Below are 25,333 nucleotides of genomic sequence, written 5' to 3'. Positions count from 1 at the left end.
AAATACTTCTATCTTCTTTCCCTCTTATATATCCTTCTCCTTCTAATATCTTCTTCTATATATTTTAATTGCCATAAAATATTAGTAGCCCTTTCTCTTCCAACTAGTTGGGATTGTAATTTAATATTTTATTCATTCATGTATCCTCTAAATAAAATAGAGGTAAGTTTGTTTAGTCATGGGGAAATATATCACACTGCTAAAATAGTTTCTTAGGACAGTGTCTAAAACGAATCAAGCTAATTCGTATATCTGCTTACAAATAATATTATAGAAGTGTTAATCCTTCTAATATCTTCTTCTATATATTTTAATTGGCATAAAATATTAGTAGCTCTTTCTCTTCCAACTAGTTAGGTTTGTAATTTAATATTTTGCTGATTCCTGTATCTTCTAAATAAAATAGAGGTAAGCTTGTTTAGTCCTGTGAAAATATTTCAAACTGCTGAAATAGTTTCTTAGGACAATGCCCAGCACGACTCAAACTAATTCGTATATCTGCTTATAAATAATATTATAGCAGTGTTATTGTTATTTTTTCCATGTTATTTGGCTACATATCTTGCTATCTGTCCTTGAAAATTAGACGTGAGCTCCTTATACCGAGTGGCTGATAACTTTGGAGTTCTCTGGAGATTTGTAAAATTGACATAATGCAGTCCAAATCTTTTTGTATATCCTTCTAACCATTCAAAGTTGTCGAGCAATGACCAAGCGAAGTAGCCCCTCACATCTGCACCTTCCCTGTTTATAAAACCATCCGATCATATACATGTTAAAGATAAAACTTATATACAATAACAGTATAAAGCTCTTTTTACACGATCAATATGTGGAATTAGTATGTGTTGGAGAGAGGGAGAGATATACCTCATTGCATTTGCCAAGAATTTCAAGTGGCTATGCATATACTCAACTCTTTGAGTGTCAATGAGGGCATCTGCTAAAGAAGAATTTGGATTGTCACTCTCAGCAATGCCTGCAAAATTTCCCATCATATAAGCAGTTGCCTCCAAATAGATCGACTTGCATTTGATTGAACTTATTACTCCCTCTGTCACAATTTATGTGGCACACTTATCCTTTCTTTATCTTTGTGCCAAAAAGAATGTCACATTTCGATATTTAGAAATAATTTAGTTTTAAAATTCTTATTTTACCATTAATGGGTAAATGAGATGATTTATAGTCACACAAATATATAAGGCTTGTTTTAGACCACAAGTTTCAAAAGTCTTAGGGTTCGTTTGATAGGGTACATAAGAATAATGCTGAATATGGTGTATTAGTAATGCTGATGTTAGTTATACTTGCATTAGTTTTGCTCATATTAGTTATGCTGACATATTTCTTATTCATTGTTTGGTTTGATGTATTAAAATATTGCATAATTTCTATAAGAATTGTTTGTTTACAAAAATATCCTCATAACCAGTCCATCACTTTATTTTTTTAAAAGAAACATATGTTGAGGAATATTTTTATATGAAAAAGGTTTAATTTTTTTTATTTGTTTACCTATATTATAGTATATAACTGAATATTTATTTATAAAAAAGAAAATATGCTAAATATTTATTTATTTACTAGGATATAATTTTATTTTCCACTTTCTTGGATTATTAGGCAAAGAAAATTTGAATTATAAAATAAAAAAAAATGAGTTGATTACAAGTACATTCTAGTACGAAGTAGTAAAATACAGATTTATAAATTTACAATGAAGAGATTGGCGGAGTATAGATTTAAATAGCGGGAGCAATTTCAGTATCAAATTTTACATCAAATTTGCATTAATATAATAGCATTTTTTAATCAAGCATAAATTTTGAAGGGGTTTGGTTTTAACTAAGCTAATGCATGCATTAAAACTTATTGCATTGTTAATACCATAATTTCTTACGCATTAGTTATGCATAGGATAATACCAAATAGGGTGTATAACTAATGCATATGTTCAAAAAGTGTACCAAACAAAATATTAATATTAATATAATAAGCTAATATATGCATTATTTTATCTAATACATCCTACCAAACGACCCTTACTTTCTTTCTTAAATCACGTGCCTCGTTAAAGGGGGTGCCATATAAACTGGGACGAAGAGAGTACTTAATAAAAAGCACTGTTTTTTCTGTTACCATTTTCAGTGATGATGATTGGAGTGTTATTGAATCTGTCCTTCATGTACATCACAGTCTTTTCCATCCCTTGAGGGTAAACGAAGAGCCAGTCCATTGTAGTCTGAATCATTTACAAGGTAAAGAAATTAAGGAATGTCTCAGTATATAAAATGCTGCTACCTCATTTTCTACAGAAATAGATTAGTACTGATCAGAGTACTTACCGGTTTTCCAATGTACACGCCATCTTTTTCTGTAGTACGAAAATAAGAACCTTCTGACCAAGAGGTTCCATTTTCACAGGCGGAGTACAAGCAATCTTTAATATATGCAGCAGTGTAAAGATTTATGCCAATGAAATCAAGGCCATTATTCAGTTTTTTCAAATCATTGCTTGAAAAGGCAGGCAGGTTAGTTCCTAGAATTTGTTGCATTTCTTCAGGATATCTTCCAAATATAATAGGGTCTAAAAACCTGCATACCAATGTTGTAATTCCATCAAAACAAGTACTCCATTCTTTTTCTTGTTTTCATTCACTTCTGTTTCTGGTAATACAAGTACGGTTAAAGTCTATCGAAAATAACATCTCTGCCTGTGCGGCAGCATTTTGAAGAGTCCATGCAACATAGAATATATGCACTGATTAAGAAGTCTTACCAGTTGTAAACGAAAGATCGAGCTCTCTGAGCTGCATATTTGTCTTCTGAGGAATCGCTAAAAGGTTCATACCATTGAGTATTTAAAGAAATCCCAATCATACCTCCTTGTCTTTCCTGTATGCCAGCAAAGAACAAACTGAAATTACTGGTGTTGTTATATTAGTATCATCTAAGGAGTGATTGAAATAAAAGACTAAGAAGTAAAACAAAATAAAAAGGTGAGCTTTGTAAATAGCTTAAATTCTATTCTCTTAAAAGAACTTTTACACTATCAGATCACCTAAAGAGACAGATACAGAAAGGAGGCGGAATGGACAAAGGATAAATTGTCTACATTTTGTCTTCTAATCTCTACCACTTTCCAAACCCCTCCGTCCAGAGGCGAAGCTACACTCTGATAAGAGTGGTCAATTTAATACCCTTCTTCTGAAAATTTTACACTGTATATATATAAGTAAAATATTAGGTTTTAGAGGTATATAATATATATTGAACACCCTTCGTCGTGAATTTTTTTTTATACTTCTTTCTAGTTTAAATACCCATGGGAAATTTTTGGCTTCGACACTACCTCCGTGGTGTCTAATCTCCACGTAATAACATCATTTATCCACTTAAATTCCATTTCTTATCAACTAACATGCTCAAGAGTAACATAAATGATGAAAGAACCTGATATTTTGTTCTGTAAATGCTGACAGCTGCTGCATGGGATAGGATCATATTATGGGCAGCAATGAAGGGTTCCTTTTCCGAATTCCCAGCGCTGCAATTACCAAATGAACGAGAGCATCGAGCTGGAGGGAAAGTCCCCAATCTATAGCCGCGAACGGCCATCACATTTGGCTCATTCATTGTCACCCAATATTTCACTCTGTCTCCAAAATATTTAAAACATATATCTGCATAACAACTGAATTCACTCCTACAAACAGAACTAATTTGATCAGCAGAATTGCTCATGGATACTAACTATATATATATAGCTACCTTTTCGCGAAGAATAAGAAGGGAGAAACTGCTTACTGTATTTTTGGACTTAGCCAACCTCCATATCTGTCTTCAAGTTCTTGAGGTATATCATAATGCGTTAACGTGACAAATGGTTCGATCCCTGAAATCATAGCAAATAAAAGAACTTATCTAAGCCTTCAGATAGAACCTGATGTAACTGGTAAAATTGTTGTCATGTGACCAGGAGGTCACGGGTTCGAGCCGTGGAAATAGCCTCTTGCAGAAATACCGGGTAAGGCTGCGTAGTATAGATCCTTGTGGTCCGACACTTCCCTGGACCCTACGCATATCGAAGTTTAGTTCACCGGGCTGCCCTTTATCTAAGCCAACAGATGGTTACTTTTTGCATATATTTTTGATATTGTGAATCAAAATATGTGTAAAGTTGTCTCCGTGCGATTTATATGTCACGGGTTCAAACCGTAGAATCACCCACTGATACTAGCAGGGTAGGTTGTCTACATCACATCCTTTGGGATGCGGGTCTTTCCTCGGACCCTACGTGAATGCAGGAATGCTTCATGCACCGGGCTGCACTTTTTTTAAATCAAAATATGTGTAAAGTTGTATCCGTGCGACCTATAGGTCACGGGTTCGAGCCGTAAAATCAGTCACTGATACTTAGCAGGGTAGGCTGTCTACATCACACCCCTTGGGATGTGGCCTTTCCCCGAAACCCTACGTGAATGCGGGATGCTTCGTGCACCGGGCTGCCTTTTATGTGAATCAAAATACGGTGAAGGGTGAACATAACAAAAGGTCACTAAATCAATGAGATGAGCAGAAATAACCGTTCTGTATGAGTGCATTAATCAGCTTATTGTAATGCTGAATTCCAGCCAAATTGACATCTCCGTACATCCCATCTGATTCAGTTATTGGACCAAAAAAGGGGTTATTTAGGAGTTTACATCCTGAAATATGAGATAGGGACAAAAGAAGTGATAGTTGTAACTTACTGGGCAGAATTCTTGCCCATGAAATAGAGAAACGAAAGCTATTCACACCCATATCTTCCATGAGTTTGATATCCTCCTGTTTTCATTTATTTCCAAAAATAAGAATTATTGGATTTCAAGCATTTCTTTACATATCATGCTTTAGAGATACAGCAAATTGATCTACATTTTCATCCTTAATTAGAACAACAACAAACCCATTGTAACCCCACAAGTGTGGTCTGGGAACGTAATGTGTATGCGGATCTTATCCCTAACTTGTGAAGATAGATAGACTATTTCAAATATAACCTCGGCACAAGAAACAGTGAAAATAAAACAACAAACAATAGCAACAACAAACTAAGATAATAGAGTAACGAAAGCGAATGACACAGCATATAATAATAAAGAATTTGGAATAAGAAAATACTAGTACTACTTATATGCCTAGATAGTACTTAGATTTTCTTAATTAGATTATTTCCAAAAATCAAGAATTCTTGGGTTTTCAAATGATCTTCCGACTCCTTAAACTTCTTGCCAAACCAAAATTAACAGCCGTTGATCTTGCAAGTTTCCTTCATCCCAAGCAATTAAATTAATTCATAAATTAGTAACACAAGTGTGAAACTGGCATACTGCGCCATATTAAGTTTCACGTGGCCATCACCTTGATCCACGAATCGCCCCGAACTAAGTTTCACGTGACCTATTATCACGGCCACGAGTCAGTTTTCAAGATTTATTGTGCCATTCACATGAGCAAGCATTTATGGGTCTAGAGCTAGCTTCTTCTTGTGCACGTGCGTCTCTGAGCTACCTTAGCATGGTAAAAGTAGTAAATCAAGCTTCACAAATTCACTCCGCCATTTCATACTCTTCTCGCCAAACCACTTACTTTGATACCAGTTGCTAGGCTCCCGCTCAACCAACTCGAATACAATCATAAGATAGTTTTGGACCAAGTTCACATAGTTTTACCCATTTACAACAAATAAGGCAAAAGCAATATTTGTCCATTTATTTAAAAAAGAAAATGAACATTTTTGAAATATTCATCATTTATAACCTCTTTAACATGAAGGGCTAAAAAGAAGATAGATAGTTCGCTAGGTTTTGCACGTTATGCTATTGTTAATTTACTTTTATGGTGTGTTTAATACAAAGGGAAAATAAATAGCTCTATTACGTACTTAGTTTATGATGTTTGATAAGTAAATAGAAAATTTTATCCCAAAAACATTTATAAATAATTTAGGCAAATACTAAGAGTGGGGTTGAGATAGCGGCAAGTAAACACACGAATAAGTCAAGGAGAGTCAACATATAGTAATATATGCATAACAAATAAAAATTACCGAACTACACACAGTATAATTTTTCGGATGAAGGGGATAAGATGGCTCCGCCACTGGTTGGGGATGGTGGGGTGATGAAGGGTGGGGGTGGTAATGGGTGTGGGGTGTCGGGTGAGGATGGGAAGTGGGGAGGAGTGTAGGGGTGGGGGAGCGTGGGGGTGGGATGGAGTTGGGGGTAGGGGTAGGGTGGTGAGGTGAATGGTAGTTAGGGATGGGCCATGATATTCTGGGTGGAGAGTAGTTGGAATGCTAGATGAAAGTCAATTTCCTAGAGATATTTGTTCTTATAAATAAAATGTTTTTCAATACATTTTTTTTTCATACCAGATACACCCTTAAAATATTATGATAGTTAATATATAGGAATTCCCCTTATTCTTTTTTAATATGTCTTTTGATAATCTCTCTTCAAATTATTCTATTTTAATTATTTAAAAATACATTTAATATTTCAAAAGTAATCACTATACCCTATATAAGGAAAATATCATTACTTCATTACTACACTATAAATGGGAATAACCAGGCAGCTCATGACTATTCAGAGGATAAAATTGTAATTGTACTTACGGCCTAATACGTGAAAATCAGTTTGACAGACCTTAAGTTACCGTTGGTCTAACGTGAGTGGTGCATGTATAACCTTTCTAATAAGTGGGCCCCATTTGAATTTTCTTCTCTCACTCTATTTCCCAAATGTGATTTTGCAGGTTTTTTATTGTAATAGTCACGTATAACTTTTCTACTAAGTGGGCCCCATTTGAATATTATTCTCATGCTCACTCTATTATTGTAATAGTCACGTATAACTTTTTACCAAAATGACAAAATTATTTCATATGAAAATTATAGCTGACTATTATTTTTGTTAAAAAATATTGCATTGGTTAATTAAACTTTCTACTAACTAAAATTTGGAAAATAAAAAATATAAGACGAATTAAAGACGTGGAAAGGACGAAAGGCTAGATGAAACTAATTAAAACTAATTAGCAGTGCATAGGAAGATATCATTGGAGTATTTTATATGTCCATATTAAATATATGATGATTTCGTGAGCATAACAGATGGAAAATTATAATGTGCAATGAAAAGAAAACTTATGTCTTTTAAAAAGAAAAAGAATAGAGATTTTTAATAATTAAACTTTCCTGAAATATGTAACTTATGCAAGCAAAGCGGGTATGTGTGCGTTTAAATTGTAACTTTTGTTGTATTTTTTAGATGATTGTTATTCAACATTCTATGTGTATATCGTGTTCTATTGTATGTATTATATTGTATTGTTTCGATGATTACAATGTTTGAAAAAATTATATCGTTTCTCATCATTTTATAATATCATACACTAGCAGTTTGAAGGATACATTATAATATTATAAAAATAAAAGTATGATACGAGATAGACTTATTATTAAAATAGGGTAGAGGGTGAAATATAAATATTAAAAATTATTAAGGATGCAATGAGAAGAAAAAAAAAATGACGCGAGCACACCAAATTAATTTTATCGTTAAGTAATGATCAATTTAGCAATACAAAATAATAATAATAATAATAATAATAATAATAATAATAATAATAATAATAATAATAATAATAAGTAACAATCAAAATAAATAATATATTTAAAGTAACAATACAATGAAATACAATAGGTAACAATCATCCAAACAATTTGTGATGAAATACATGTGAAATATCGTAACTTGTTGTTTTGAAGCTGTTAAACTTTTAGAATTTCTATGTAAAACGTATACTACATACGAAAAAGGGCCTAAACTAACCCTATCGTTTGCTAAACGGTTTATAGATATCCTCCGTCTATCTATCAGTATACGGCGTTAATTCTATTAATAAAATTGCCCCCCGCATGTAACGACATATCTTGTGGGCCTTGTAATTTTATAGAAAGGTGATAAATTTTTAAACAGAATCAAATTTTTTAATATAGCTTTAATTTGTAGTGCTAAACTATTTCTGATCATATCAAATCTCCTGTAATATTGATTTCTTGTGTTTCAAACTTAAAATTTGGAAAACTACCTTTGATGGGAATCAAAAGTATTGAATTTCCAATATATGAAGTTATTCATACTTAGTGTACAAGATGCAGGAAGATATGGTAATTGGGTTAGTTGGTAGAATTTCTATCAATATAAGGGCTTAAGTATTTGATTTTATATCTATATATGGTAACCATAATATTTGTGTATGATTTTTATTTTATAAAGGGTTTAAGTATTTAAATTTAAACACAATGGTCTATCAACAATTTAGTCATATTACAAGCGTATTTAGAGAAATTTACTCGATCACTTATGTAGATTCAATTTCAACAAATAAAATAGAAATATCACAAGATGTGATCTAGTGGTCAATGAAGTGGAAGAGAATTATGAGGTCTCGGACATTGATTTTTTTAATGTGTCTAAGCTCTGATGGATATAATTACCTGGTACTATACTATTAGAAATAGCAAGTACTCAAAAAATTAGACGAATTGCGTGCAAGTTATCCTAAACACTATTATCACTAGGTATAACACAATTTGGACATTGATGATTTTATAATATATTCAAGTTTGATGGATAGAGTTATACGACACTTATACTAATAGGAGATAGTAAGTACCTCTAAAATTAGACGAGTTAAGCACAAGTAATCCTAAACACTGTTATCACTAGGTACAACACAGTTTGGACATGGATGATTCTTTTAATGTGTCCATGCTCTGATCACTTGAGTTATTCTGTATCTATATTAGTAGGAGATAGCAAGTACGTACCTCTAAAATTGGATTAGTTGCGTGCAAGTTGTCCTAAAAACTATTATCTGTAGGTACGATACAATTTGGACATAGAAGATTTAATTTATCCAACCTTTGATAGATAGAGTTATTAGGTGTCTATATTAATAGGAGATAACAAGTACTCCTAAAATTAGACGAGTTGCACTCAAGTTGTCCTGAACACTATTATCACTTGGTACAACACAATTTGGACATTAATGATTTTTTAATGTGTCCAAACTTACATGAATAGAGTTATCTGATATTTATACTATCTAAGAGATAACATTACCCTTAGAATTAGATGAGTTGCGCCCAAATTTTCCAAGATAGTGCTATCACTAGGTATAAGTATAACACAACTCATTTTGCCTATGCCCAATTTTCTTTTTCTGTCACACGAGTGCATAAGTGGAAAGGTTGAAGAAAACAAGCAAATATGGAAACCTCTCAATGTCCCATCAAAAGATATGCCGCATAGCTCTACGCAAATACTATGCTTGACTGCTTGTGGGACAACAATTCAGCAGATTACCAAATTTCTTCGTTTGACATAGGAATCCTCACTGGTCCACAGATTCTGTACCAAATAAAATTTCCCACGACAATGACTAAAATAATGATCTTGTCCACTGATGTTTGCTGTAAAAAACATGTGAAATATTCTTTCTAGAAATTTTGCACAAGATTTGGAAAATTTTTAGCAACATGGGAAACAAAGTAGAAATGATATCAGTTACCCACTCTAAAGCGTTACTATTTAGAAATTAGTCAATGCGTCCTGAATTTCAGTTTTCCAATTCAATCTTTTAGGACAAAAATTCCCGAATTGTCCTAAATTTAAGATTTTTAATTTAAAATTTTAGGACAAGATAAATACTCTATAAATAGCATCCTGATAACGGCTATATGTGCACTTGCCGAAAACAGACGCCAGGGCCAAAAACCAAATGGCCTCTTAGTGAAAGTCAAATTTGTATTGTTATTAAACCAATGCTTTGACGAGGAAAAAGCTAATATTGCAGTAAACATTAAATAATGCGCCAAAAATGTCACTGCGGTTTATAAAAAATGTAACTAGGAGTAAGCACATATCAGTTACAGTATATACTTTACGTACTAGCTTTGCTCATATAGCTTATAGTACTACGTGAGAGTAATATAGTTTATGTACAAGCTATTGTGCGTACTAATAACAAAGTTCCATAATCAAAGAGATTGAAAAAATTACATATAAAGTAGGTAGATACTCTTAATAGTACCAGTCATTTTGAAAAACATTGTGCTGAGTTTAATCCAAAATAGCTAATATCACATCATGTTAGTGATATTGCATTAAGCTCATGAACCAACTTTTAACAGTTAGCTATCCTGTCCACAGATTATTAGACAAATGTAATTAGAGGCGGAACTATGTTATATCCAGAGGGGTTGCCGGCACCCGTAAAACTCGGCAAAAATTCCATGTATATATATATATATATAGATAGATATATGTTTTTAGAAAATAGTGATATATTAGTTGTAGTCGCCCTCTATAAAGCAGATTTTGGTTGAATACAAAAGTGCAACCCCGAAACTTCAAATGGGATCATAATTATTGGGAGCAATGTTTTGCACTGTGGACAATGCTGGTTAAGAGCCCTAACTAAGAGGACGAAATGGAGAACACCTGAAACTTAGAGAATTTTCAGGCTTCAAAGGCAGAAAAGAATAGTATTTTGTCAAATCTTTACCAACCTTAGCTTGATTATCTTGGTAGAGTACTGGTAATTGTTTGTTTATCATGGAAAGATACTGAATTTTGAATGCTTAATTAATAGTTAACAAAAGTGGATAAATCATCGAAAGGGCGTGGTTGAAATGGTTGGGATTCCTTCATGAATAAATAGAGGTTTCGAGTTCGAGCGCGGAAAGTAGAGAATTTATTGACCTCGCTGTCAAGGATCGAGGCTGCTCGTGCTCGTGCTCGTGATAGGTTTAAACTTTAAGCCGCTGTCATTTAACTCGGATAAGTCAAGTTCCTTCTGTCGCTTCACTCAGGCGGTTTTCCCTAATATACCCTAACGTTTAGAGTAATTATGGGCTTGAGATGAGAAAGGAACACCGACCAAATGTAGTGAATGAATAATAATTTCCGATAGATAAGGAGCGGTTTATTCCCTTAGTGGATGTATCAAAATTAGTCAGGTCAATAAACTTCAAATATCATAACGAGAAAAAACACAAACAAACAACGGATGCATCAAAGGCGTACCCGATATCGGTTGTAATGGTCGAGAGCAATATCTCCATTACTTCCATCTGCTATGTGCCCTGCACAGTGATGGAGCCGGAATTTTTATTAAAGAGAGTCAAAATATAAAGAAACAAACTCCCCACGAAGTCAAATAGTATCATTATATAGTATATATATATATTTTTAAAAATATTACTGATATTATCACTATAATTTTCCGACGAAGACAACCGTTGTGGCTCCGCCACTGGCCCTGCAGCAGATCCCCGGTCATATATTATAATTCTTGATTATTATCTGGGGGAGGGGGAGGTGGGGTGGAGGGGTGGTGCTGAATGTGCCAAACATGGGAAGAAATTTAGACATGTACAGTCAAACTTATGTATAACAGACTCGACTGTTCCGATATCTTTTGGCTGCTACGGGAAAATACAAAAAATTAGCTTTTATAGTGAACGAATGTTAAATAAGAGTGTTATTATAGAGAGGTTTGATAATAGTAAATTAAAGCTCACCAGCTTCATGAGTAAACACATCCCAATTGTTGAGGCCTTTTCCATCACTAAGGAAAGCTCCTTCAAACTGCAAAAGAAACAAGAATTTATTTTAATGCCCTAAAACATAAAGTTCAACTACTGTATAAAACAAGAAGTAGAAAGAAGCAGAGAAAAACCTGGTAACTAGAAGAGGCTGTTCCAAACAAGAAAGTGCTTGGAAATGAAACTGAGTTTGGATATTCTTTGCCACTAAGGTAATTTTCTGTCTGAGAACATGACACTATGAAACCAGTAAAAGACACACTAAGTGCAAATATTGCATGCCAAACCATTGCAGTTGGTTCCATATTACTTAGAGAATAAATTACTTTGTTCATGAATGCAACATTATAAGGAAGGGAGGAAGAAGAAGAGTATTAGTGCATGGTTTGACTTATTTTTTTCTAATATTATATGTTTCAAATTTGAAGATGTTTAAGATAGAAAGAAGATACCCGAGTGCTTATACAGAAAACCACACGGTACTTACACTAAGATTGTAGGGTCCATCCTATTCAATAGGCACGTGCCTATGAAATAAAACTTGGCTCACCGCTCTTTCTTGGGGCCAATGTTTGGAAAGAAGTGGAGGAGATTAATATATCTCCTAGCATTCCTTGAGACTACATATTTTGCTCCTATAAAAGGACACACTAACAAAGTGAGAAAAAAAAAGTGAGGCATTACAGATAGGGTGAAAGAAAATAGTGTGTGAGAAAAATAAAGTATGTGAGCGATATTGTAGTAAATTGAGAATATAAAAAAATGTTATTTCTTTTGAGTGTTGTATTGATCTTTGCAGTATTTTACTCGGACATATAAAGTGTAAAATTCCTTGCTATAGTGATATCAGTTGCTCATCTCGCCATTTCAAGCCTAATCTAACTACGGGCTTTCAAATAGTTTTACGGACACACTCCTAAGTCCAAAATCACCATACAGAGCTATTGGAATCATCAAAACTCTATTCTAAAGTCGTTACATATAAGTCGACTTCCGACTAACTATTTCAACTTAAACTTTAAATCTTATAACTAAGTGTTCCAATTCATTTTGAAACATCCCCAACAAGTCACATATTTATAATTGAATCATAGGATAAGCAGTAAATGGGGAAACAAGGTTGTAATACTCAAAACGACCTGTCGGGTCATTACAAAAATGCTTCGAACAGAAGAAAGACATTGATTTTGACGAAAGTTTCTCACATGTTGTCAAAATGACTTATATTCGGACAATTTTGAACTTTCTTCACGGAAATTTGGAAGAAGAGATTTATTTGGAGCTGCTAGAAGGATTTGAAGTAGCTGGAAAGAAACACATAGTGTGCAAATTGAATAAAAGTCGTTATGGGTTAAAGCATGCACCAAGGCAGTGGTACATAAAGTTTGACTCATTCATAAAAGTCAAACACACATAAAGACCTATTCCGATCTATGTGTATACTTCAAAAGATTTTTTGATAATAATTTTATTATATTATTGTTGTATGTGGATGACATGTTGATTGTAGAACAAGACAAGGTGCTGATTGCAAAGTTGAAGAGAGATTTGTCCAAGTCGTTTGATATGAAGGAGTTGGACCCATCATAACAAATTCTGGAGATGAAGATAGTTCGAGAGCAAACAAGCAAAAAATTGTGGCTATCTCTGGAGAAGTACATTGAACGTGTATTGGAATACTTCAGCATAAAAATTGCTAAACCAGTTAGCACACCTCTTGCTGGTCATCTGAAGATGAACAAGAAGATGTGTCCTACAACAATGGAGGAGAAAAGGAACATGGTTATAGTTCCTTATTCTTCAGCAGTCGGAAGCTTGATGTACGCAATGGTATGCACTAGATCAGATATTTCTCATGTAGTTAGTGTTGTTAGCAGGTTCTTTGAAAATCTCGGAAAAGAATACTAGAAAGCAGTCAAGTGGATACTCAGGTACCTAAGAGGTACCTCTGTAGACTTTTTGTGTTTTGGAGGATCTAATCCAATCTTGAAGGGTTACACAGGTGCTGATATGGTAGGTGATCTTGATAAACGTAAATCTACTATTTGATACTTATTTACATTTTTAGGGGGAGCTATATCATGGCAGTCGAAGTTGCAGAAGTGTGTCGCATTCTCTACAAGTGAAGCAGAGTATATTGTCGCTATTGAAGTTGGCAAGGAGATGGTATGGATGAAACGATTCCTTCGAGAGCTTGGATTGCATCAAAAGGTGTATTTAGTTTATTGTGACCGTCAAAGTGCAATAGACATGAGCAGAAATACCATGTATTATGCAGGAACGAAACATATCGACGTGAGATATCACATTTATTCGGGAAAAGACAGAGGATAGATCTATGCAGGTCAAGAAGATTCATACATGTGAGAATCCTTCAGATATGCTGACCAAGGTGGTTCCAAGAGACAAGTTCGAGCTATGCAAAGAACTTGTCGGCATGCACTCAAACTAAAAACCCCAGTGTTACCTCCTCCAGGTAAATAGGACTGGAGGGAGGAATTTATAGGGTCCATCATATTCAACAATAAGCATGTGCCTATGAAATAAAACTTGGCTGGCAACTCTTTCTTGGAGCTAAAGTTTGAAAATAAGTGGATGAGATTAATACATCTCTCGTAGCATTCTTGGAGGCTACGTATTTTGCTACTATAAAAGGAAGAGCTCTCTCACTTTTACAAACACACCAATAAAGAGAGAAAGAAAGAGTGAGGCATCACAAATAGAGTATAAAAAAATAGTCTGTGAGAAAAATAGAGAGTGTGAGCGATATTGTAGTGAGGTGGGAATATCAAAAGAGGGTTATTTCTTTTGAGTATTGTAGTGGGCTTTGGAGTATTTTACTGGGACCTACAAAGTGTAAAATTTCTTGCTATAGTGATATCAGCTCCTCCTCTCGGGAGTCGTGGTTTTTTTCTTTATTCAGAAAGGTTTTTCACGTAAAATGTTTGGGGTCGTTATCACTCTTTTTATTCTTGTTGATTACTGTATCTCGGTGCTAGTTTATTATTCCACTTTTATTACTATGAATATTATTTACTGTGGGGGATTTATTCCCAACAAAGATAGCAAGTCAACAGTCGAGAGATGTTTTCCATTTGTATGAGTTAAAAAAAGGTTGTTCGGTGCACAAAGTGTCTCGCATTCACGTAAAATTCAGAAAAGAATCGCACTTCTAAAGGTATGATATATACAACCTACCCGAATGCAAGAATTCATATTAAAGCTATTATTAATTTTGTCCGTACCTATGAGCTAGCTCATATTATCGGTTCCATATTCAAATAAAAAAAATTTATGATAAGCTAACAATCAGCGTAAAACTAATTATTTTATAATAAATTGTATGATGATACTATTAGATAATTTGTGCAGTGGATACAAAGTGAGTCCCGCGAATCAATGGATTCATAATGCTATTTGAGGGTATAAGATTAAAGACTCATCGTGTGTCCTCACATAAGTAAGACCCACCAAGTATTCTTTGAGTGAAATATATTGGTGAATCTAAAATTTTAATTCTATGGGTTCAATATTTAAAAGTTTTGCGCGTTGAACATATTATATTTTAAAATTGTGGGTTCATATATTTACTATTTATTAGAATTTTGATAATTTTTATATATAAATTTATGCTTCGCGTCGAAAGTACTGGGTTCAATAGAACCCTGTAACTCTACACTACATTCGCCTATATAGATATATACTAGTCTTAGAGTACGCACTTTACGCGTGTATTTATATTAATGGGTACTCAATTTTAAAAATCACATTTTGTGTTTTAGTTATTAAATAAAAATTAGAAGAAGGATATGTTCTTTAAAGTGATGAATATCGATCTTATTTGGAAAACTTAATGAAAGAAATCTTGCTCCATCAAAGTGTTTAGGTGTCTTATTGCGATTTTAAAATTATTGGCATTTCTATTGCCTAATACTGAAACAAATAAATTAGAAAAAACTTTTATGGTTCTCAAAAATTTGTCAAATAAAATAAATTGAAAAGTTGAATAATTGAATCTTTTGGTATCTTAGAGATTTGAGAATGAAAAGGTTGGCCTATAGCTCACAAACAGATTGATAAATGATGATGCAAAGTCTAAGAATAATTGTTGAGTTAATATCTTTTCAAAAATAACTTAATATAAAAAAAAATATAAGGAGCTGAAATAAATGTGAAAAGAAACAAAAAGATAATTATAAAAATTAACTCACATTTAAAATAAATTTTATCTACTAATATTTTATTCTTATTGCTTTTAAGCTTGTATTTTTTTTTATCAATTTGACTTTTAATACCATTACTAACTTTGCTCTATTTTATGATATCTCACCACCAATGTTTAACGACCTGACCAGTCGTTTTGAGATCTAGTGCATTGTTCGGTGGTTTGAGACCGTGAGTAGTTTCATCTCAGGCATTATGACTTGTACGTATGGTCGGAATCGAATTTCGGGAAGTTCGGGATTGATTTGGAAAGAAAATTCTAATTTCGGAAGTTTTAAGTTGGAAGAATTGACTAAGATTTGACTTTTGAGTAAACGACCTCGGAATCAGGATTTTAAGGTTCCAATAGGTTCGTATGATGATTTCGAACTTGGGCATATGTTCAGGTTGAGTATCTGATCACCCGGGAGCATTTCGACGCTTATTATGGAAGGTCGGTATTTTAAAAGTATAAAAAATTCTTAAGTTTGACTTGAAGTGGATTTTAATATTAATGATTATCCGTTTAGGATTCTGAGCCTTGGAATAGCTTCGTTATGTCATTTATGACTCGTGTGTGAAATTTGAAGTCATTCCGGATTGATTTGATATGTTTCGGCACAAGATACATAATTTGGAAATTTGAAAATTTATAAGTTTGATTCTAGGCGCGATTCATGATTTTGATATTGTTTGACTTGGTTTAAAGCTTAGACTAAGTTCTTATTGTACTTTGGGATGTGTTGGTAAGTTCGGACGGGGTCCCGGGAGCCTTGAGTGCGAATCGGATTGAAAACGGGTCGAGTTTGGACTTGGGAGAAATGTTAAGGCAACTAACTTCTGGGGTAACCGCACCTGCGAGGTTTTGGTTGCAGATGCGGAGCCACAGAAGCGGCCAAGAGGGTCGCAAAAGCGATTTTGGACGAGCTGGGCAGGAGCGCAGGTGCAAGGAAATGTCCGCACTTGTGAAGTCGCAGATGCGGAGGGGAGATCGCAGAAGAGGATTTGGCCAAGAAGGCCTGAGGCCGCAAGAGCGGACTTTGGCATGCAGGTGCGTGAGCGCAGAATCGCTTGTTGTCCGTAGAAACGGAAGCGCATAAGCACTATTAGGGACGCAAAAGCGGAGGCTTCTGGGTTGAGTTACAGCCGCACATGCGAATGATTTTCTGCAGATGCAGAGCTGCAGGAGCGGAAATTGGACCACAGGTGCGAAGGTCGGGCTAACAGTGTGTGTCTTCAAAATGAGGGTTTGGCTCAATTTCACTTAATTTTGTCCATGAGAGCCGATTTTTGAGCACTTTTGGAGTTCCATATTCATCAACTATTATGGGGTAAGTGATTTCTTCACATTGTGAGTTAAATACATGAGTTATATACAGATTTAAGCTTGGGAATTTGTAGAAATTGGAAATTTTGGTAGAAAACCTAGAAATTGATATTTTTTGAATTTTGACCACGAAATTGAACATGGGATTAGGAACAAATCATATATTTGAGTTTTGGTGTTATGGGTAAAGGTTATATTCAAAAATGTTTGGAATCTGGGCATGTGGGCCCGAGGGTTGACCTTATCGACTTTTCAAGCGGAGTTGGGAATTTATTTGAATTGATTAATTATGGGTATTAGAATATATTTTGATTGGTTTGCACATTGTTTGACAAGTTTTGGATCGACGGACACCGGTTTGAGGTGTTAGAGAGGCTTTGGAGCCGGTTATGGAACTTCAGAGCGAGGTAAGTCTCCTGTCTAACCTTGTGAGGAGGAAACTATCCCTAGGTAATATTTATTGTTATGTGCAACTAGTTGTGGGTACTACGTACTCACGAGGTGACGAGAGTCCGTAGGTAGCTAAAACATGTTTATATCCGAGTAGACTTAGAATCTTATCATGAAATGTTTGATTATTTGAACTCATTCTACTGGCTTAATTAATTGAAGTTATAATTGAAATTGATTTAGAAGTAAATGTATGTACACTACTCTAAGCCTTAACACTTTGAGTTTTTGGCGAGTTATTTGAGAAATGGTAAAATATTAAATTAATTTTGTGCTCATGTGTTGTATTGTAAACAAGTGCCTCGTAATTCGGTAATTTTCTTCCTTTTCTTATGGAGCGGTTCGAACACCTCGACAGTATATAGATGCATCTATGGATCGTGTCGCACGTCCTTCGGCAGTGTACACGTTATTATGGATCAGGCCGAACGACCTCGGTAGTATCGTGCGTAATATCGCTAGTATCCCGAATATTCACGAGCTAGTCTTTCCACTGATGCCCTATATTTGCTGGTATTTCTTGTTTATTTGGTATTGACACTTGTCATGTTCTAAGATATTAAGGAAGAATACAAGATTTAGAAAGTTTATGCTGTAAAGGGTATAAATTGGAAAATTACGAGATTACATATTTACTTCTCTATAGAGTACATTTCCTATATGTTATGAATTGTCATTTTATTTATTTGGACCTCTTGAAAGTGTCGATGTCGACCCCTTGTCACTATTTCTCCGGAGTTAGGATAGATACTTACTGGGTACGCGTTGATTTACGTACTCATGTTGTACTTTTGCACTAAATGTGCAGGATCTGACAGGTTCATTGATGATCACCTTGGTGCGTAGGCGCACCTGTTGAGGAGACTTCATGTGAGCTGCATTCCAGGATACGCATCGCAGTCCACCGAATCTCCACTGTACTAATTATTTTATTCTATCTTATTACATTTGGGACTTCTATTGTATTATTATTGTACTCCTTAGAAAACAATGTTCAGGTACTTGTGACACCGGGTTTTGAGATATTCCTATGGGTTGTTCGTTGATGTAGTTGTGTAAATATTTTCACTTACTTTGAAGAATCTATTACATACGATTTAATTAAGGAAAACATTTGATTTCAATTACAAAAAATAAGTAAGTGAGTTGCTAGATCACCATTGGCTTGCCTGATGGTGGTGTTAGGCGCCATCACGACCTTTAGAGGATTTTGGGTCATGCCAGCTTGGTATCAGAGCATTAGGTTCACTTAGGTCTCACGAGTCATTAACAAGTCTAGTAGAGTCTTGCGTATCGGTACGGAGACGTCTGTACTTATCTTCGAGAGGCTATGGGGCTGTTAGGAGCACTTCCTTTCTTGATTTTCTCATCGTGCGGTTTGATTCCATTAAGGCTTGTGCCTTTGTTTCCTTCCTACTCAATCTTATGCGACGTGAAGCCTTGATGTCAATTAGACGTCCGGGAGGTTTAGGGGTACTGAATACGTGGCGCATGATGTTTTTCCTTGCGTGTTTGGGCAGGCTATTCTCGTCGCCTTACAGAAGGGTGTTCTGTCATTTCAGTTCAGTATCGGTACTTCCTTTGATTTTGAGGCGATGCACAGATTGATACAATATTCACACGTTGTTATCGCACAGTGTTGGTGTAATAAGAGGGTGCTTGTTTATGTGTCGAGGCAGTGAATGACTTGAAAGGAGAATTTCTCAGTGTATGATTTAGAGGTTCAACATTTAATTCCAACAGAGGAAAGGCAATCGGACTATGGATGTTCAGGCTTTGGTTGATGGAGTAACGAGACTTGAGATTTTCGAGCGTGGTGGAATTTTCATTGTGATGCGGTGTCGTCATCCTTGTTTGAATGCATTAAGGTTCGCCGGCGTTATGGTCTTCTTTTATTTTTCCTTCGGGGCAAGGTGTTTTGAAATGGTACCTGAGAAGCGGGTGTCAGAGATAGCGGTGTGCAGCGATTCAAAATCGAATTGATATTTCTAATGTTGATGGCTCGAGAGAGATAATCTTCGAAGAGGCTTAGAGTCGCTAATATTTCATTGGTTCAGGTGCTATAGCGATGTAGTTTTGATTTGATGCAATATTTGGACAACAAAGTATGAGGGAGGACATGTCGGGAAGTGTTTCGCGGTAGTTGAAGTACTAGAAGGTCAAGTATGAAGAGTAGAGATTGAGAAGTTGCTTAAAAGAGATGGTTTAACCGAAGCAAGAGTGGAAGATCAACATATTGATTCCGTGGTAGGATAGTCGCGTGCCTTGAGAAAGTGTAGAACGATTTGGGAATCGTGATGGAAGGTGATTTGGCCTACGAATTTTATTTGGAATGGTGGTCACTGTACGAAGAAAGATTGAATATGACAGAAAGGAGTTGCTTGAAATGAAGAGGGGTGTGAAGATTTGATTATCGTTTCAGATGCAATATGATTTGAGTTCGAAAAGTATTGTTGAACTTTTAGTTGAAGTCAATAGGGAAGGAGAAAACTTATACAGCTGGTGGAAGAACATAAATTCAGGAGGATTTACTGATTTCGTGGTAGTCGTACCCAGTGCAGCATCGTTGGAAGATGTCAGTAAGGAATTCCACATATGGGTTATCTGCTCTAAGCAGGTTAGCGGTTGCATGATGTTAATGAAGCTTCTGCGAAGAATACTACTTGTTATCCGGTAAGAGGTCAAGTGTGTGACTGGGACTGATGATTTAGAATGTTCATGAAAAGCTTAACAAAAGACTTAGAGAAATTTGGCGGGTTAATTGTACGGGATCATGGCAAATGAGAATAACGAATCGTTGTGAGATCTACAATATATAATGGTAGCTTAAATCTAAGTGGGGGAGCCCCATCGTCTACGATTGGATCGCAAGGTTGTCTGCTTGTGCGGTTTCTGGTTATCAGTCTGTTGGTGGATTATTTATGACTAAGGAAAAGGAAATGTCAGGAGTAAATCAAACAAGGAACTCGATGAATGTGTGATATACTTCGCCTTATCGATTGAGGTGCAGGATTTGGGAAGACTCTGAGTCTATGCTTCTTATGGATGTAATGTACAAGGAAAATAATTCAGCTGGTTGTTTCATTGAGAGTGTGTTCATGTGCTAGCAGAACGTTGAAGTTTGGTGACATTCGGGATCATGTCAGAGTGAGTGACTCTCAACAACGGTTCTAATGGGTTCAAGAATTTAAGTGCAGTGCCTAAGTGTTTTGGGTTTGTTGTGTGGTTAAGGATCGAGTTTTCACAGAGGATTACAGACGAGACTTGTAAGGTTCTATGTTATCATTAGGTATTCGGTGCAGTATTATGGTAAAGGAAGAAATAGCTTTGGATACACGGAAGGTCTTGCAGAATGGGTGTACCAGTTGGAGATCTTATTGTGTGCATAAAGAGGGTATGAGATGGTTCATGAGTATTGAGACGATGTGGTCTCGTGATAGCGGGTCACTCGGGATGAGTGTGGATTGAGTTCGTTATGTTGTGAATAGAGCTATTATGATTTCTAAGACATGTCAAGAGTAGATTGAAAGGAGTTAGGTCGGTTACTAATGTTTTAATCGGCATGATTGTGGCAATGATCAGTCCCTTCAGTGTGTGAAGTTATGCATGTGGTTTGTGGTTGTACGTGCAGTATTGACAGCCACCATAACCTAATTGAATTGGGGGGAGGGGGTATTTGATTCAAATGGCCTTGTTGTGTAAATAGATTTCCGGAAGAGTCATAGCGGTTTTAGGTCACGACTTGAGGTCTGTATTTTTCTACCATTTGGGAATTCAGTTGCATGTTGCATTGGTTCTTCTGAAATGAGCTAAGTGAAAGGTTTCTAGCCAATGAGGTGGTTAATCTACTATAGTAGCTCAAGGGTTGTGGTGAATAAGTAGCGGCATGATAGGTGCAGTAAGCGACACGGGAATTTGAGAGTGGAGGATTAAGGTTGCGGATCGGAGTTGACAAGAATGTCATGATCTCGGATGAACCGGGAAGAATTAGATGTTCAGAGTAAGCTGGCATTATCCTATGTCGCCTGGGAATGGTGTTTTGTGTAAGGATCATTGTGTATTGATTTGCGGATTCTTGATCTGCTTTACAAATTAGTACAATTGGTTGTATGGGTGCGCAGACTTGGCTACCTGGGCGGAAGGTCGTGGGAGCGTACCCACGGGGAAATTGTATGAGTGTGACATGCTAGTCACTTGATTGTTAAAGATCGAAATCAAGTATGGAGGTTATGTAGTATCACAAATGCGAGAGTTTATGCCTCAGAGGCATTATATTCCTTGGGATGTGTACCGTGTGAGCTTGTTTCTAATTTGACGGATGTTCTTGTGTGTCATGAATAGGGCTATTGTGGATCTTTGGAAGGTTATTGGCCTAATGTGGTGTGATCGGAATCGGTGTGAGATCCGTTTGTGGGACTAATGTGAGTGTGTGCTCTACGTCAGGTCGGATGTGTTCGTTCGTCATAGCATTGTTTACGGAGGAGTCGTCGGGCGGGGGGGTGTTATTCCCATCGTCAACTATTCTATGTAAATCTCTATTATGCCATGTGGGTTGTGAGACAACTTGATTATTCGCACACGTGTTGAGGTCCTATGTAGCTTGTGATGTTATGAGAGCAGGATGGCTCTCGAGATACAGGTAATTTATTACACCTTAGTTGTGCTTGGGGTTCGTAACGTATGGCGCTATCCGTCTCCCTAGGATATGGTATTATGCACTTGGCGTGCTTGTGGTCGATATTCGGGCATTACGTAAGTATAAGCGTTACAACTTGATATGTGTGTTTTCTTCGTGATTGTTATGTGCGGATCGGGTGGCACGCCACCACGGGCATGTTCTGTGGATCGGGTTGCATGCCGCAGCTATGTCATGTCGGATTGGTTTGCACGTCGCAACAACGAGATGTTGAGAATAGCTCCTTACACATATTATGTGTGCCTTGTTTTCATCCCTGAGGTAGGTTCAACACATCTTTTTGGCCGATTCATTCGTTACGCATGCTGGGTAGTCCTTCTCTAGAGTTTGTTTTTCCTTATGTATCACTTTCGAGTTGTATCTTGTTAGCGCGTTATGGGTGTCATATAAGATTTTTAGCAGTGTCTGAGACGACTTATTGCCTAAGCATCTTGTACTGGGTGAGACGAGGTTATTGGGCCTGAAATTAGTGCAATCAGATTTATCTAAGGTACATTAAAGAGAAAATATCATTATTCAGTTCTGAATGAGGTAATGGTTCTGGTCAGGAGTGTAGACTCCATCAATTATTGATCTAGCAGGTGGTTATGAGTTTCTACATGTCTCTTTCGTCATGGAAGCCTTGCGAGAGTTGGAACATGACTTACATGTGTCATGAGGTGTATTATAAGCATCGAATTCGTGGAATTTCAGCTATTGTGTTCGGGAAATATTATTATGGACAACCGACTTATGTTGTGCATGGTGTGATTTCAGCATAGATGCATGATCATGTTTTGGTACAGTCTGTGGTGATTGGTACGGTGTCTGTGTGTTAGGATCATGCATATTAAAGAAATTCGGAACTTGGTTCTAAATCTTGATAGCTAAGGTTATAAAAAGGATTTTCAGTCTGGCTCGAGCTAATGTGTCGTCACGCCCCAACCTCGGGAAGTACAACCGACGCTCAACTGAGTGAACCCGACCGAGCAAGCCTATTAGATACTTTCTACCCAACTCACCTATGATCAAGAAAAGGTGTGATTTCATTAATTATACAGTATGAAGCTAATTCATACAATACTAAATCGTTTCATTAGTCATTGCGCCTTTAAGTCTCAAAATACGCATTTCTTATAGTTCGAGTGGAACAAGTGATCGAATACAACATAACTTGTTTAACATTTCCAACACCCATATACAACCTACATAGTGTCTACGGAGCCTCTAAAGATACAAAAGAGAGTAAATGTGGTGCCAGCAACAAGGCCCCGACTATACCTCAAAAAGTGACCACAATATAAACAAAAGGTACAATGCATGACCCCCGAATGAAATGAGGCTCACCAAGTCCGCTGAGAAGAGGATGCAGCACTATCTGTGATCAACACTGCCTGCTAAGTAATCACTTGCATCCATTTAAAGATGCAGCGCTCCCGGCAAAAGGGACATTAGTACCGTCGAATAACACTAGTATGTATAACTAAACACCATCTCAATAGAATGAATAATAATAATATAAGGGGAAACAATCAATATTTCAATAAGAGCTTCAGATAATATAAAACATCAAGTTAAGGATCACATAAGTTTTCAAGTCAATTTTCATGTTAATAGGTTGGGTGATCTTTAGTGCCGATATTCCATAATTCACAATGCCTCTGTATTCTTACACGGAGTCCGAGCACGACCCAATCGGCTAGATCATCTCACTTGAGACATCAACCATAACCACAATTTTAATTATCATTTTCAGCACAGTCACCACCATGTATGCAGCATGACGTCCGATCACGACCCGATTGGCTAGGTCGTCTCACTTGAGATATCAACCATAACCACAATTTCAATTATCTCACGTCATACTTCTTTCATATCCTTTCGATTCATTGACACTAGTGATCACGATTACAAAATCATTCTTGGCACTTGACCATAATTCATAGTTCCAGTTCCCTTTTTCCACATTCAACTATCATTATCATTATCAACAACAATAAGGCTTCCCATTCAAGACATTAAATTCACATATTAGCACTTTGGGAATCTTATGCAGATAGAGGCTTTTCATACAATTTGGCATAATAACCTTTATTTCGATCTTGGCATGAAGTCTTAACATTTCTAACACATATTCCACATTTTGAACACATCCTCAAATGGCAAGATAACATGATGAAGCATTTAGAATAATTATCGAACATACATCCTTTAACACAAGCACATTAGGAATAGCCAATTCTGTAATGATCAATTTGGGACATACACCAATTTCATGAACACCGTGGGATTCGATTCTAAGAAGAAGAGGGTTTAGCCAACATACCTCAATTGAGCTTCTTAAAACTCTAAGATATTTCAGAATATTAGCAACTTAAATCTATTTTAGCAATATAACAAAATTGAACCAAAATTAGGAAGATGAGCATTGTTTTAGCTCATTTGAGCATATTATCAAACACTAGATGTGCATCAATATTTTAAGGCCCTTTTTGTGGAAGATTCCATCATTCCCCAACCCATTCTCTATCATTTTTAGCTCACAATCTTCCCACATACTTCAAGGATACATGCATGCAAGGTAAGCACTAGGTTCGAACACCTCGATAGTATATATATATGCATCTATGGATCGTGTCACACGTCTCTCGGCAGTGTACACATTATTATGGATCGGGCCGAACGACCTCAGCAGTATCGTGCGTTATATCGCTAGTAGCCCGAATATTCCCGAGCTAGTCTTTCCATTGATGCCTGTCATTTTATGGCATTTCTTATTTATTTGGTATTGACACTTGGCATGTTCTGAGATATTAAGGAAGTATACAAGATTTAGAAAGGTTATGTTGTAAAGGAAATAAATTGAAAAATTACGAGATTGCAGATTTACTTCTCAATAGTTGTACATTTCCTATCTGTTATGAATTATCATTTTATTTGTTTGGACCTCTAGCAAGTGTCAATGTCGACACCTCGTTACTACTTCTCTGAGGTTAGGCTAGATACTTAC

General features: G+C 36.0%; 1 protein-coding gene across 1 annotated transcript; it reads right to left on the bottom strand.

Annotated features, from left to right (window-relative positions):
• Positions 1 to 414: 414 nt before the first annotated feature.
• LOC107776431 (beta-glucosidase 18-like) lies at positions 415 to 12,097 on the bottom strand. Its single transcript, XM_016596326.2, has 12 exons — positions 11,803 to 12,097; positions 11,645 to 11,711; positions 11,148 to 11,206; positions 4,758 to 4,833; positions 4,590 to 4,664; positions 3,811 to 3,898; positions 3,457 to 3,709; positions 2,783 to 2,898; positions 2,349 to 2,598; positions 2,143 to 2,245; positions 871 to 979; positions 415 to 744 (listed from the first exon to the last, which is right to left on the bottom strand). Exons 1-12 carry the CDS (start codon positions 12,001 to 12,003, stop codon positions 546 to 548), a joined length of 1,596 nt encoding a protein of 531 aa, XP_016451812.2. The 5' UTR covers positions 12,004 to 12,097; the 3' UTR covers positions 415 to 545.
• Positions 12,098 to 25,333: the final 13,236 nt, after the last annotated feature.

Source organism: Nicotiana tabacum, chromosome 14 (genome assembly GCF_000715075.1).
Source record: "Nicotiana tabacum cultivar K326 chromosome 14, ASM71507v2, whole genome shotgun sequence".
Taxonomy (NCBI): domain Eukaryota; kingdom Viridiplantae; phylum Streptophyta; class Magnoliopsida; order Solanales; family Solanaceae; genus Nicotiana; species Nicotiana tabacum.
Note: the sequence above shows the minus strand (reverse complement) of the source record. Positions and strands in the feature narration are given on the sequence as shown.